This window comes from Tinamus guttatus, unplaced genomic scaffold (assembly GCF_059628265.1).
Source record: "Tinamus guttatus ecotype Peru unplaced genomic scaffold, ASM5962826v1 Tinamus_guttatus_pri_ptg000629l, whole genome shotgun sequence".
NCBI classification, from domain to species: Eukaryota; Metazoa; Chordata; class Aves; order Tinamiformes; family Tinamidae; genus Tinamus; species Tinamus guttatus.
In genome coordinates this window covers 1,813,393-1,826,255 of record NW_028289163.1, presented here as the reverse complement: position 1 = coordinate 1,826,255, position 12,863 = coordinate 1,813,393, and the positions used below count along the sequence as shown (strand labels likewise).

At 61.1% G+C, this 12,863-nt stretch overlaps 1 protein-coding gene across 1 annotated transcript; it reads left to right on the top strand.

The window, feature by feature from the left end:
- The first annotated feature begins 1,844 nt into the window (after window positions 1–1,844).
- Window positions 1,845–12,237, top strand: PLEKHO1 (pleckstrin homology domain containing O1). The gene is made up of 6 exons (XM_088535330.1): window positions 1,845–1,958; window positions 2,160–2,306; window positions 7,490–7,630; window positions 8,398–8,502; window positions 9,966–10,067; window positions 11,443–12,237. The coding sequence occupies exons 1-6, from the start codon at window positions 1,932–1,934 to the stop codon at window positions 12,199–12,201; spliced, it is 1,281 nt and encodes a 426-aa protein (XP_088391456.1). The 5' UTR covers window positions 1,845–1,931; the 3' UTR covers window positions 12,202–12,237.
- The last annotated feature ends 626 nt before the right edge of the window (window positions 12,238–12,863 follow it).

Here is a 12,863-nt window from a genome sequence, read left to right as displayed (position 1 = left end):
TCCTTCCCTCCCAGCTCTCCCTTTCTTTGTAACCAAAGGGTTGAGGACAGCTCGACGCCCTGCTCTTGTTTTCCCTGGTGTTTTCTGCCCCATTTCTGAGGTCGTGGATTGCAGCCTCACTGTGTCCCCATTTACCATCCCGCTACCCGGGATGGGCCCCGGCCCTCCTTGCCGAGGGCTTCAGAGGCCACGGGCCCCCATATCCTTCTCCGGCTCCGGCGCTGCCGTCGCGGTCCCGCGCGGGGCTTGTAGAGCTGCCCGGTTTGTTCTGCAAATTTCACCAGCAGGCTGGTTGCCTCCCCCTTCCCCATCGTTCAATTAAATATGTTCAATAATGTCCCCTGGCCTGCTGCTTGCTGAGGAGGAAATTGTCCCCTGCAGCAGGTCCCTTTCTCAGGCCATCCTGGTGCGATTATCTTGGGAGACAAGAAAATCCGTGTGTCCTAATTAAACCCAGTTCATCTGGTAAGCAGCGGTTTCACACTTGCTACCCAGAGGCGAAGGTATGTGGGGACGGGAGGGTGTTAGATACATAAACAAACTGCAAGTGGTTGTTGTTCTGCTTTTGCAGCAAGAAGATATTTCCGGAACTGTTTATTACGAATCGACACATGGTCGGGGAGCGACGCTGCAACACAGGGCCTGAGGGGAGCGAACGGACGGCCCGGGCACGGCAAGCACAGGGGCACAACCGTCCCTTTGGGTTCCCCTTCCCATTCGCTTGTGGCTTCAAAGTCCTTTCTCTGCATCTTCCACCCTCCCGTCTGAACACAGAGAGGCTTTTGTGCTCCCTGTAACAAATCGGGTGCCGCGAGCCCATTAGCTCTGCCGCGACGGGAGCTGCCCGGGTTTCGCCGCGTGGCCGTGGGCACCGGCCACGCTCAGGGCAGCAGGGACCGGGAAGGGGCCTCCCTGGCTCAGTAGCCCCAGTGTGAGCAGCTCCCTGCCCAGGAAGGAAACGGGAGCTGGACTCCCTCCTATCTCCCTTCCTCCCAGATAAACCGTTCGTGTTTCCAGCTCTGACTCACCGGTCACATCCTCTAGTGAGTCACGGCAGCCCGGCCTTCCCATCCGCGACGCCCCCGGCCTTTCCCAAGGGACCCGGGCAGCTCCCGGGAAGGGTGCTGGGCGCGTGCTGCCCTTGGCTTGCAAGTCCTCGGGCACACGGATCCCTGGGAATCTCCCAGCAATCCGGAGACACGTTGCACCCCCCCAGGTCTCTGTCAGCACCGGGCTTGGCGCAGGGCCTGCTCCGAAGGGCTCTCCTGCCACCACCAGGACGGGGCCACCTGGCACTGGAGCCTCCATGGGACCTGGAGGCCGAGTGATATTAACCTGGCGTGGGCAGGACACTGTGCAGCAAGAAACCTTGTGCAGCTGCAGCAAGGGATGGGGATGCTCAAACGTCGCCGCGGCGAGTGGGGCTCGTCCTGCTCCCCTCTTTGGGGAGAACTTGTTGCATCCTCCCTGGTGCTCCGGAGACAAACAGCGCTGTGGAAACACCGCGCGGGGAGAGGAGCGGAGGGTCCCGAAAACGCTTTGCATCCCGCGGGCCCCAGTCCCGATGGTGCTTCCCGTTTCGGAAGGCGTTTGCAGCACATCCCGCGTGTTCACCGCGGGGTCGAGCGCAGCGGGGACAGAGCAGAGCTCTCCCCTCGGAGCGCGCGGATCCGCCGATGGATCCGTCCCCTCCTTCCCCTCTTGTCCCCTTTGTGTCGCCCCCCTTCCCGCACGGGGCCGCGCCGCGAACAAAGGCGGCGGTTCGCGGGCGCCCCCCCCCGCCGTAACCGGGGCCAGGGCCGGCCATGGCGGCGGCGGCGGCGGGCGGGGGGGCGCGCGCCGGGGGCGGGCGGCGGCGGCGGCGGCCACGCGGGTAGCGGGGGCCGCGCGCGCGCGAGCGGCGCTGCCGGCGGCCGCAGCCCCGCGCAGCCATGAAGAAGAACCACGCGGCCAAGCGGGTGAGCGGCGACGGGCTCCGCCGGGAACGGGCTCGGGATCCCGGCGGCGACGGGCCCCGCCGCGGCGCGGAGCGGCCCCGGGATCCCGGCTCCTCTCGGGATCCCGGCTCTGCTCGGGGCCGCCGCGGAGGCCCGGGATGGAGGCGCGGACCCGCCTAATGCCCCTTCCTCCGCGTCTCCCTCCCTCTCTCTTTGTGCCAGGGGCATCAGGATGGGAACCAGCCGGCGGCGCAGCCCGAGAAGGTCGGCTGGGTGCGGAAATTTTGCGGGAAGGGCATTTTTCGGGAAATCTGGAAAAACCGCTACGTGGTGCTGAAGGGGGATCAGCTCTACATCTCGGAGAAGGAGGTAGGCGCCGCTTCCTCCCCCTTCCCCAGCCCCTCGCGGCCTCCCCGCCGCTGCCTCCGCACCGGGAAAGCAGGGCCCGGCGGCTCCGAGCGGCTCCTCTCCCGCTGCCCATCGCTCCGGATCGGCCGGGCCCGGCTTCTCCCGCACGGCTCTGTCTGTTGATGTTTTCCAAGCGCTGGCACAGGGAAGGATTCCCTCAAGGGGGGACGGCGGTGCTGGCTCCCCCCGAACCCCACGCTCCATCACGGAGCCGGACGGTGCTTGTTCTCCATGACAGCATCGCTCCCTTTGGAAGGGCCTGTGCCCTCCGGACAGCAATCGCGCCGTGTCCCTGTCCCTGATGTCCTGCTTTGGTTTGGTCTCCCCCGACCCAAGGGAGGAGCAGGGGAGGTTCTGCCCGGACCCAGCACTGGGCTGGGAAGGCGCCGCGTCCCCCGGCGCTGCCGTTTACCGGAGCGGTCGCGTGAGCTGGATGTGACCGCGGGGCACCCGGGCTGCCCTCGCGCAGCCTCCGCCGGCCGCTCCGCCCGGATAAACCCACGAGCGGCGGCGCCCGGGCGGGCCGGAGCTCATCCCGCCAGGATGCAGCTCCAGGCGCTACCGGGACCACAGCTCCGCGCCCGGGCGCGAGGTCGGCCCTGCATCGCGGCAGCTCCAGGTCGCACACACCGTTTGCGGGGGCGGCTTTTCAGGGCCCCTCTCACGCTGTGACGAGGGAACCGTGTCCGGGTCCGTCCTCCTCCCCCGGCTCCGCGTGAGGGCCGAGCTGGAGGAGCGGCCGCGCGGGAGGCCGGGCCGTGGCCGCCTCGGGGTGCCCGTGTCCTCGCGGGGTGACGAGGGCAGGAGCTGCCCGGTACAGGCGGCAGCGGCTGGTGTTGTTTCACAGCCGGACCGCGGCTGTGCGGGTGGCGTCCGGCTGTGCGCGTCCCGCAGGGAGCAGGTCCCGCCGTGGGGCACGTCCTGTCTCGACGCCTTCCCAGGACTTTCAGGTTAACCAGTCTCGTCTTTTAGCCCTTTCTGGTAGCGCCTGGGCCCTTGTTTGCGGGCAAAGCCGGGTCTTCACGTGCCAGAGGGCTCTGGACAAGGCCCTGCCGGCACCCTGGCCCTTCCGTGCGCTTCCAACCTGGAGCATGAGCTTCCCCTCCGCACGCTCATCCTGCTGCCCGCGGGCTCGTGAAGTGCCACTTGTCACACAGAGGGGGACGCCGCTTCCTTTGTGTTTTCACAGAGCAAATTAGCAGCAGGGGGGCAATGGGGCCACCGCGGCCCGCGCGGCTCCCTCACACGGGAGGCTCTCGGCCTCCCGAATCGCTGCCGGCCGGGGTGGCTGCAGCAAAGACAGAAGGAGGCGGCAGCGGCCGGAGGGCTGCGAGGAGCAGAGCGTTGTGGAAGCAGCCCCGGCCAGGAGCAGCCACGGGGCAGACCCAGAGCGAGGGATCCCAGCCCTTCCTGGCTGTAAATTGGCTTTGCTTCATCCAAGGCAGCGGAGCGATGTGGATTTAGCGGATGCGGGAGCAGGCCCTGTTGCTTACGTGCCAGCTCGCGTATTAACCTTGGTGTTCCCTGTCAGCTCCTCTTAAGATCAAGCGCTGCTCCCGGAGGGAAGGCCGGTTGTCCGGCGGCTAAACCGGCGCTGGCGGCACAGGAGGGGTTAAACGCCAGGATTGCCGGGTCCGGCCCTGCGTCCTGCCATGCGCCAACAAAATCAATCGGAACGAGACATTTATTTATGTTTGCCTGGATTTCTGCCTCTGGAACGCGGGGCTGGTGGGAAGGGGACAGCACGCTCCGGGATCCCTCGGGAAAGACGTCACCTCAGGATAGGCAGTGACGGAGCAGGAGCAACAACCGGGAGCAGCCTGGCTGCTCTGAGTTTAGCGGCACTCGGATTCCTGCACAGGCTTCCGAAAGCTGAATTCCCATGAGCAGAGGCAAATTCCCAAAACCCCCTCGGGATCTGCACTGGTGCCGCTAGGAATCCGCAGGCTCATTTGGTCATCTAGGAGCCAGCTTGCAGGTCGGAGGCTCCAGGCCTGGTTTATTCATTTTGATTAGGAGGAAACGGGAACACCTGACACCAGTTTAGGTCCTGTCCCTGATGGCTGCAAGGAGGGGAACTGTATTTTGCCAGAGCAGCCGATATAGCCTGGAAAAGCGGACGGAGCTTCCAAGCTGTGTCCCTTTGCCAAGGCATCAGCCCTGAACCTGCTTGACCATTACCAGCACCCAGAGCCCGTTGTGCTCCTGACCACGCACCGAAACCGTAGCGGGTCCCATGGCCCCCGACCGCACGCCGTGAACGCAGGCAAAACTCCCCCGTTATTTACACGTGTTGAGCAGCAGAACGAGGCGTTCGGCACGGCCGTGCTCGGCAAGCGCAGGAGCACCTTCTTCCTATGGCTTTTTGCACTTTTTTCCGCTCACTCCCAGCCACGTGGCCCTGTTTCCCCCCCCTCTGCCTATTTCTGGTGATTGCTCCCCGTTTTGCAGCCTGGCTTTGTTACCGCTTTGCGCCACCGGCCACACGCAGCTGGGCTCCTACCGCTTCCTGCCAGCCGATGGGGTGTTAATGAGGAAACGGGGCTTCCTGAAGCCTCCTCCTGTTCCTCGGAAAGCGCCGGCCCAGTCGGCGCCGGAACGCTTGGGCAGCGCTTCCGTGTCCTCGCACCTTCGCTGGGGAAAGAAGCACAAAAAGGGGGGTCCCCCCTGCATCCGCCACCCCCAATACTCCCCGCATTCCTTTTCTAGTGGGTCCCCAGCCTGGCCACAGCTTTTAGCTGAGCAAGGCCCGAGTTCCTTTCCCTTGCTGGACGGTTGAGCTGCTCAGCTCAAGGAAGTGAAACTTTCATCTCAGCTCGAGAGAGGAAGGCGCCGGCCCCCGCAACAGCCCCTGTTTGGAGTTTCAGCTTTACTGAGCGTCTGCGGGTTTCTTGTTACCGATTTCGACCTCCTGCACGGCGCGCGGATACGGTAGACTCGGTGTCTCGTGATTTTCTGTATGTTCCGCGTTTGCTTTGACCATGGCCCATCTCAGCAGAAGGCAAATCCCATAGAACAAACCCCTGAGGAGAAGCCCAGCAACTGCCCTGCGCCACGCGCGGCCCCCGTGTCGAGGAACGGGCTGCAGAGCTGCTGCAGGTGACACCTTGGCAGGCGGGGACACGGTCACCATCCATGAGCACAAGTGCAAGGGGCAGATGGCTTCGGCCGTGCTGGGGATCCCTGTCCCTATAGGGTTGCTATAGGGTCCTGTGGGAGCAGGTGCGGGACGGGGCGCGCGAGGAACGCAGGCGGGCAGCAAAGGCAGCAGCAGCAGCTGCTGGACTTATCCCCAGCATCCTGCTTATTCCGAGGTTCCTCGTGGAGCAAAGGGTGCGGGACCCTCCTGCCCCTGTTGTGCACAGAGCTCGAGGATGGCTCCGATCCCTGCAAATGCATAGAGGGGACCCTGCAGGGTTGTCACCCGCCTCACACTGAGGCAGGGGACAGTGGCTTGGGCTTTGCTGACGGCGAGGCCAGGCCAGGTTGGCCCTGTTGGCCAGGCCGGGCTGCGTGACCGCGCGTGCCGGCCCTGCCGTCGCGGAGCCCCGGAATCCTGCCCTGCAGCCGGCGAGAAATTCCAGCCCGTTTCACTTTACGGCCTCGGCACGCGGCCGCGGCCACGTATGAGAGTGAATCGGTTCCACGGGAGCACAAAGCTACCTCTCCCTCCCAGACTTCAGTCTCTCCTTAGGTGCCCAAGTCACTTACGACCACGTACCTAATCGCTTTCGGGCACCTACCCCTGTAAAACACTTCCGAGCTGGACCTGCTGACTTGGAAACTCAGAAATGGGACCCGACGTGTTCTTTTAATGCAAATAGATAGGTTTCTTCTCACCCAGGTGTGCCTCGTATATGGGGGCAACGTGCACGTTAATCCCAGGATTTTAGCGGGGTGGCTGCACCCCAAGGGCACCCCGAGCTGCGTCCCCGCTCCCGCTGGCGGCGCAGGCGCCCGCGGAGGCCCCGGTGACCTACATGAGCAGCCGTCTGCAGCCAGGACTCGTCTCGGCTGCTGTGTCCCAGCTGGGGGCTCACCGGGGATCGGCTTTTCCCGCTGCGAATGACCAGGGCTGAGCGCAGCCAAGATTCCTGGGAAGAGGCGGATTGGAGGGTGGTGCTGAGGAGGGCGCAAAGCCCATCAGGAGGGCACAGGGACACACACAGACACGCGTGTGCGCCAGGGACCTCTGCGTTTGCTCGGGGCGCTGCCCGTGCAAAGTGGCCTTTGCTATGAGCAAAAATAAGCAAGAGCTTCTGGGGCTCGAGAGCAGTTTGTTCTGCTCCTGCAGCCCCGCTCTTGGACACAAACTCGGGGGAGAGAAGGAAGGAGGAGAGAGAGGGAACTGCAGTCATTATATAAGGCCAGATCATCAGTTTTTCTGCGTCTCTGGCTAGAAAGCCGGTTGCAGCGTTTTGGTGAGACTCTTGCTTAAATTCTGTGGAAAAGGCATAGGAAATACTTTCAGTGCTCCCCACTTTCAAGTCCTTTTAAGAAATCCCAGATTTAAGAACTCAGCAGTCTGCCTTTCTGCCACCTAAGTTAATCAGACTGTTCTGCAAATCCCAACCCGTAATGACCCAGGCTGGAGGCAGATTAAGCCCAGATTGACATGGATTTGAGCCTGCTACAGTTCCGTCCTTAGTGGCTACTGGAAACAAGTTCTCCCCCATCCCGGTTGCCTACGTTCCTTGTGTTTTCCATGGAAATAGTAGGAGAGACGCACATCCTCGCCCAGCGCTGCACAGCCACGTCCTTTCCTCGCTGCTGCTGCAAATCTCTCCCATTTCCAAGGCCCACAGGGGAAAAACCCCGTTCCCACTGCGTGTCCTCACAGCCAGACCCAGCAGCCCCACAGCTGGCCTGGGATTCCCAAGGGAACCTCAGCGACTGGCCTGGGATTCCCAAGGGAACCTCTAGCAAAGCAGGGACTGGCCTAGGAGACTATCCGGCACGAGCGCCTTCCATGGAGGTCTGGCACAAGCCTTCAGTGAGCACACGAGACATCCGAGACTCCACCACGTGCCTGGTTTACTCAAGCTCCCTATGCAGCCAACCGGGCAGCTGGGAGCTGCAGCCCTGCCGCTGCCCGCGCCCCCTCTCTCACATTTACAAAGCTCTAATTTTGCTTCGTTTTGCAGGTAAAAGATGAGAAAAACATGCAGGAAATGTTTGACCTGAGCGACTATGAGAAATGCGAGGAGCTCAGGAAGTCCAAAAGCAGAAGCAAGAAGAACCACAGCAAATTCACCCTCGCGCACTCCAGGCAGCCGGGGAACACGGTACGTCCTGCCGCGCACGCACTGCTTTAGCCTGGATAATATTTCTTAATATATATGAAGCCCCTGATGGCAGTGAGGGCTGGATGGAGAAGCAGAGTTGCTACTGGGAGGGGATCCCAGCTCCTGGTGCAATAGCTAATTAGATAAGAGCAGTATTTAGCTTGCCCGGGCTGCAGGATAGGGTAGCGGCAGCTCTGTCGGGAGCAAGGATGGACAATTCTCGTGCTGCTGCTTCTCAGGGCTGTACTTGACACCCAGGCACACGCAGGACTGGGTTATGTACCTGCCTTTCCTGTCCTGACTGTGCTAAGAACCCTGTAACTCCACAGAAATGCAGGAAGGGCGAAGAGAAGGGAAAACGGGAAGCAGCTACACTGTTCCCGAGAACGCCAAACAAGGAGGGCAACGGAGCAAAATGCTAAGGAGATCAAAACTACGGAGAATCGGGTTCAAAAAACTAGGGATCCTGGTCCCTATTTTCAGAATTGCTCTGCCCTCAGCGTGCAGCGGAAACCCAGCTCGTTCCGCGAGCGCTCGCCCCGCTCCGGCCGGCCGAAGCTCGAGGAGAGCGTGCGGGAGGGCAGAGCAGGGAAGGGGGGAATTGCGCCCACGAGGGACGTGTGTTTGGGAAGCGGCAGCGGGAGCCGCGGGCCGCTCCGCGCCGCGGGCACCGGCCAAAGGAGGGCAGCTCCTGGGGCCCTGCGGCTTTGCTGCGGGCAGGGGCGGCCCGAGGTCTCGGCGTGTGACCCGAGTGTCCTGTTTTGCAGGCACCGAACCTGATCTTCCTGGCGGTGAGTCCGGAAGAGAAGGAGTCCTGGATTAACGCCCTCAACTCAGCGATCACGCGCGCTAAAAACCGCATCCTGGATGAGGTGAGCTGTGCGGGCTGGACTCACCTCCACTGCCTCAACTGCAGCCCTGGGTCAATATTGGAGACTGTAGAAGCAGGAGCAGCCCCTGGCTGTGCCCCTCGCTCACGGACACGGTCCCAGCACGGAGCCTGGCCCGGGATCCGGGCCTCGCGGCCCAGCCTGGCCTTGCCCAGGGAGGTTCCCAACAGTTTCCTGGGGCTTTTGCGTCTCCTCCCGCCCACTGCTCCTGCCTGAACACGGTTTGCTCTTGTTTGCAAAGGAGATTGGAGCAGTGGAACTGAATTAAGGAATTCACTGAAACCAATACAGTTCGATGCTGTCTTCAGGGCAACCTAATAGCTCGGTACCGCCTCGGTCCGTGCGGAGCTTGCCCAGCCCTCCCTCTGTGAGCCACCATCTGCAAGAGACAGAGAACCAAGTTCTTACTTCTCTTGCGCTCGTTTCCAGCAGTTTAGCGGAAGGAAGGTGGTTACAGGACCTTTAAATATTTCAGATCCTTTTCTATGTTCAAGGGTTAACCAGAAACCTTTAATTCAGCCTTCTCACAGCTGTCTGCCCCGTTAAACCCAGAATAGAGTTTTGGGAGTAAAAAACACCTGTATTTTTGTCATGACAAGTCAGGTTCTCCGTTCAGTGAAAAAACCCCACCAAGAATCCTGACCATTTGCCAGGATCAGAGAGAGCAGCAGCACAACTAGAGCTGTGAGGTCCCTGTTTCGATCAGGGCATGATCCCTGTGTGCTGTCCTGCCCTTGGAGGAAGGCTCTGTCTGTGCTGCTGGAGCTGGGGTGGGAAGGGCTCCGCCGGGCCACTTCCACGGATGCTAATGTGGAACCTGTGCAGTAGTGGAATGTGCAGCGGAGCCTGGGCTCTCAGCTCCACCTCGGGAACATGCAACTCACCACAACAGGGGCAGCCGCTGCTCCAACGCTGCTTGTTCTCCCGGACGGCAGCGCAGGACCTGCAGGGAAGGACAGCCCAGGTCAGACCTTCTGGGAGAAGCTTTGCAGCAAAAAGCACCCAAGGCAGCAGCGGGTCTGTGTAGGGGCGAGCAGCACGTGGGGAACACGCTGCCCTCACCGTGCCAGCTCAGGGCTCCCTTTGCATCAGCTGTTACCATAACTCTCCTCCTGCTCGGCAAACACTTGGAATTCTGCTAACACTGCAGTTATTTCAGCATGCAAAGCTATTTTCATTCGCAAGGCTGAAATAATTGCCAGCAGCAAATTGCAAAGTGTGAGTGCAGGATTCACTGTTTGCAACCCGAATTTCCACCCACTTAGGGTTCCTGCTTGATGGTCTTCAAAGGATCCTGGCCCCTAGGCCGGGGGAGAAGTTCACCCTCAGGCTCATAGCCAGGGCACAGGAGAAAGGGAAACCTGCAAGGACAAGCGCTCGGCTCCGAGGAACGGCTCCCATTCCCCGTGCTCCCTGGCACTCACTGGCCTTTGTCCCCACTCCAGGTGACTGTCGAAGAGGACAGCTACCTTGCCCACCCAACACGCGACCGAGCGAAAATACAGCACTCCCGGCGCCCCCCGACGCGGGGACACTTGATGGCTGTGGTAGGTACCAGGAATTTCAGACACCCGATTGAGCCAAATTCCCTTTTATCTATCTCATTTGTAAGTAAGAAGGAAGATCTGGTGGTTTTGAGCCCTGAGCTGAAAATTGTCAGGGCTCTCCTGAGGCATCAGATGTTGCCCTACGTTCTTGCAGAGTGCTGCGTGAGGAATGCCGTAAAGTGGCCATTTGACATCACTCTTTTCCTGTGCTGAAAATAAACTGCTCCTTCAATAAGAGAGCCCTGCAACTAGGGCCCTGGGTGCTGGGCTAGCACGGGGACTTGTCCAAGGCCACGCGGATCCCAGCCAGGAACAGGAAAGCAGCGCTGCTGGGCCCCTCCGCAGGGCACCCCGAGTCATAGAATCATAGAATCATAGAATGCTTAGGGTTGGAAGGGAGCTCTAGGGATCATCCAGTCCAACCCCTGCACACGCAGGGTCACCTAGAGCACGTGGCACAGGGCTGCGGCCAAGCGGGTTTGAAGATCTCCAGAGAAGGAGACTCCACAACCTCTCTGGGCAGCCTGTTCCAGGGCTCTGGCACCCTCACTGGGAAGGGATTTTTCCTTAAGTTCCTGGGGAACTTTTGGTGCTTCCATTTGGGGCCGTTTCCTCTAGTTGTGTCGGTGGCCACCAGTGCAAAGAGGCCGCCCCATCCTCCTCACGGCCTCCCTTGAGGTACTTCTAGACACTGCTCAGGTCCCCTCTCAGCCTTCTCTTCTCCAGCTGAACAGGCCCAGCTCCCTCAGCCTCTCCTCACAGGGCAGATGTTCCAGGCCCCTCCTCATCCTCGGAGCCCTGCGCTGGCCTCTCTCCAGCAGCTCCACATCCCTCTTGTCCTGTGGAGCCCAGAACTGGACACAATCCTGCAGATGTGGCCTCAGCAGGGCTGAGCAGAGGGGCAGGATCCCCTCCCTGGACCTGCTGCAGACGCTCTCCTTAACGCAGCCCAGGATCCCATTGGCCTTCTTGGCCACGAGGGCACCTGCTGCCCCATGGTCACCTTGTCACCCACCACGATGCCCAGGTCCCTCTCTGCAGAGCTGCTCTCCAGAAGGTCGGTCCCCAGCCTGTACTGGTGTCTGGGGTTATTCCTCCCCAGGTGCAGGACCTTGCACTTGGCCTTGTTGAATTGCATGAGGTTTTTCACCGCCCAGTTGTCCAGTCTGTCCAGGTCCTTCTGGATGGCAGCGCAGCCCTCTGGGGTATCGGCTGCTCCTCCCAGTTTCGTGTCATCAGCAAACTTGCTGATGACTTCCTGCTCCATGCTGGCATCCCGGCGCGGCTGACGCACGCGTTGGGCGCAGGAGGCGCTCGGAAGCGGCGCGCAGCCGTCCCCGGGCCCGCGGCACAGCTCTTTGCCCTGTCCCTTCAGGCATCTACCTCAACCTCCGATGGCATGCTGACCCTCGACCTGATCCAGGAGGAAGACGCCTCGCCGGAGGATCACGGCACGTGCGAAGGGAGCTTCCGCGTGGACCTGGACAAGTCCGTGGCTCATCTTACCGCCGGGCGGCCCCACTCGGATTCGGAGAACGTCAAGCCGGAGAAAGGGCGGACGGGGAGTCTCCCGAGACGGGAGGTGACCTCGTGGGACAGACCAGGGCAGCGCAACGACTCCTTTGACAAAGGGACCATGTACACTCCGCAGGTCCCCAAAAAGCTCTCGCTCTCAGAAAAGAACAAATGTGCCTCCATGGAAGAAATCCTGTCGCGGCGGGACTCTTCCGCGCACCGGGCGGTGCTGAGGAGGGGGCTGGAGGCTCAATTTGCCTCGGCAGAACCGGAGCAGCTGTCCCGGATTCAAGAACTGGTTGCACTAAAACTGGAAAAAACTCAGGAACTGCTCACGGAGGTGAAGGGCTATGGGGAAGGCAAGAGAAAGACCAAGGATTCCACCACCAGCAGCAGCATCACGTCTTCATCCTCATCGTCCTCCAAGTCAGACTCTGAAAGGATCCTGCAGGAATCGGAGAGGTTGCTGGGAGAGGCTTCCTCCACCTGGAGCCAAGCCAAGAGGGTGCTGCAGGAGATCAAGGAGTTGAGGGACCTGTACAAACAGTTCGAACTGCAGCAGTCGGACTCAAAACCCAGACAGAGCTCACAGTCTCAGTACAGGAAGAGCATGATGTGAAGGCAAGCCTTGGGATTGGGCGGGAGGGACACGGGAGGGTGGCCTTGTGGTCATTTTTTAATTATTTACAGTGTTCAAAAGAGTAAAAAGGTGCTTGTTCTCACCCGAATTTGCTCCTCAAAGCTCGAACCCTTCTTTTCCTCCATGACCCCCCGATGAAACAACCCTGTGTTCCAATAAATTGTTTCCGTTTATACCTCCTTTTTTAAAAGCACCCTGCGAACTGCGTGCCCCGGCTTCTGTCGTGCTTGGAGGATGGCAGGAAGCAGCAGTTCCTGGGAATGCCCCTGCATGCCGGCAGCAGCACGTGCACAGCCACGCGACCGACGCTCCTGCGCTCCGTAAGCCCTGGCTTTGCTGCTCTCACCTGCGAGCTGTGTCCCGCGTTACAGCTCCCTGCCCAGGAGTGGTGTCTTGTTCGCTCGCCGTCCTCTTGGAAACAAACTGTATCCGTCCCAGCGCACGCCTGGAAGCGCCCGTTCTCCAGGGACTGTCCCGAAGCCGCTCGGAAGCTCGGGCTGATCTCCAGCTTTATGCAAGTCGGAGCCCTCGCCGGACTGCAGCTCGCCGGGCTCGGCCGCCGTTCCCGGCGGCACCGACGTCCCTCCGAGGGGGCAGGTATGCAACGTGTGCTCCGGAGGCTTCGCGGCCCTCGGCCTCGC

Coding starts and splice junctions, on each gene's coding strand:
- PLEKHO1 (XM_088535330.1), top strand. CDS start 1,932: ATGAAGAAGAACCACGCGGCCAAGCGG. Junction 2,307..7,489: donor TCTACATCTCGGAGAAGGAG/GTAGGCGCCGCT, acceptor TTCGTTTTGCAG/GTAAAAGATGAGAAAAACAT. Junction 10,068..11,442: donor GGGGACACTTGATGGCTGTG/GTAGGTACCAGG, acceptor CTGTCCCTTCAG/GCATCTACCTCAACCTCCGA.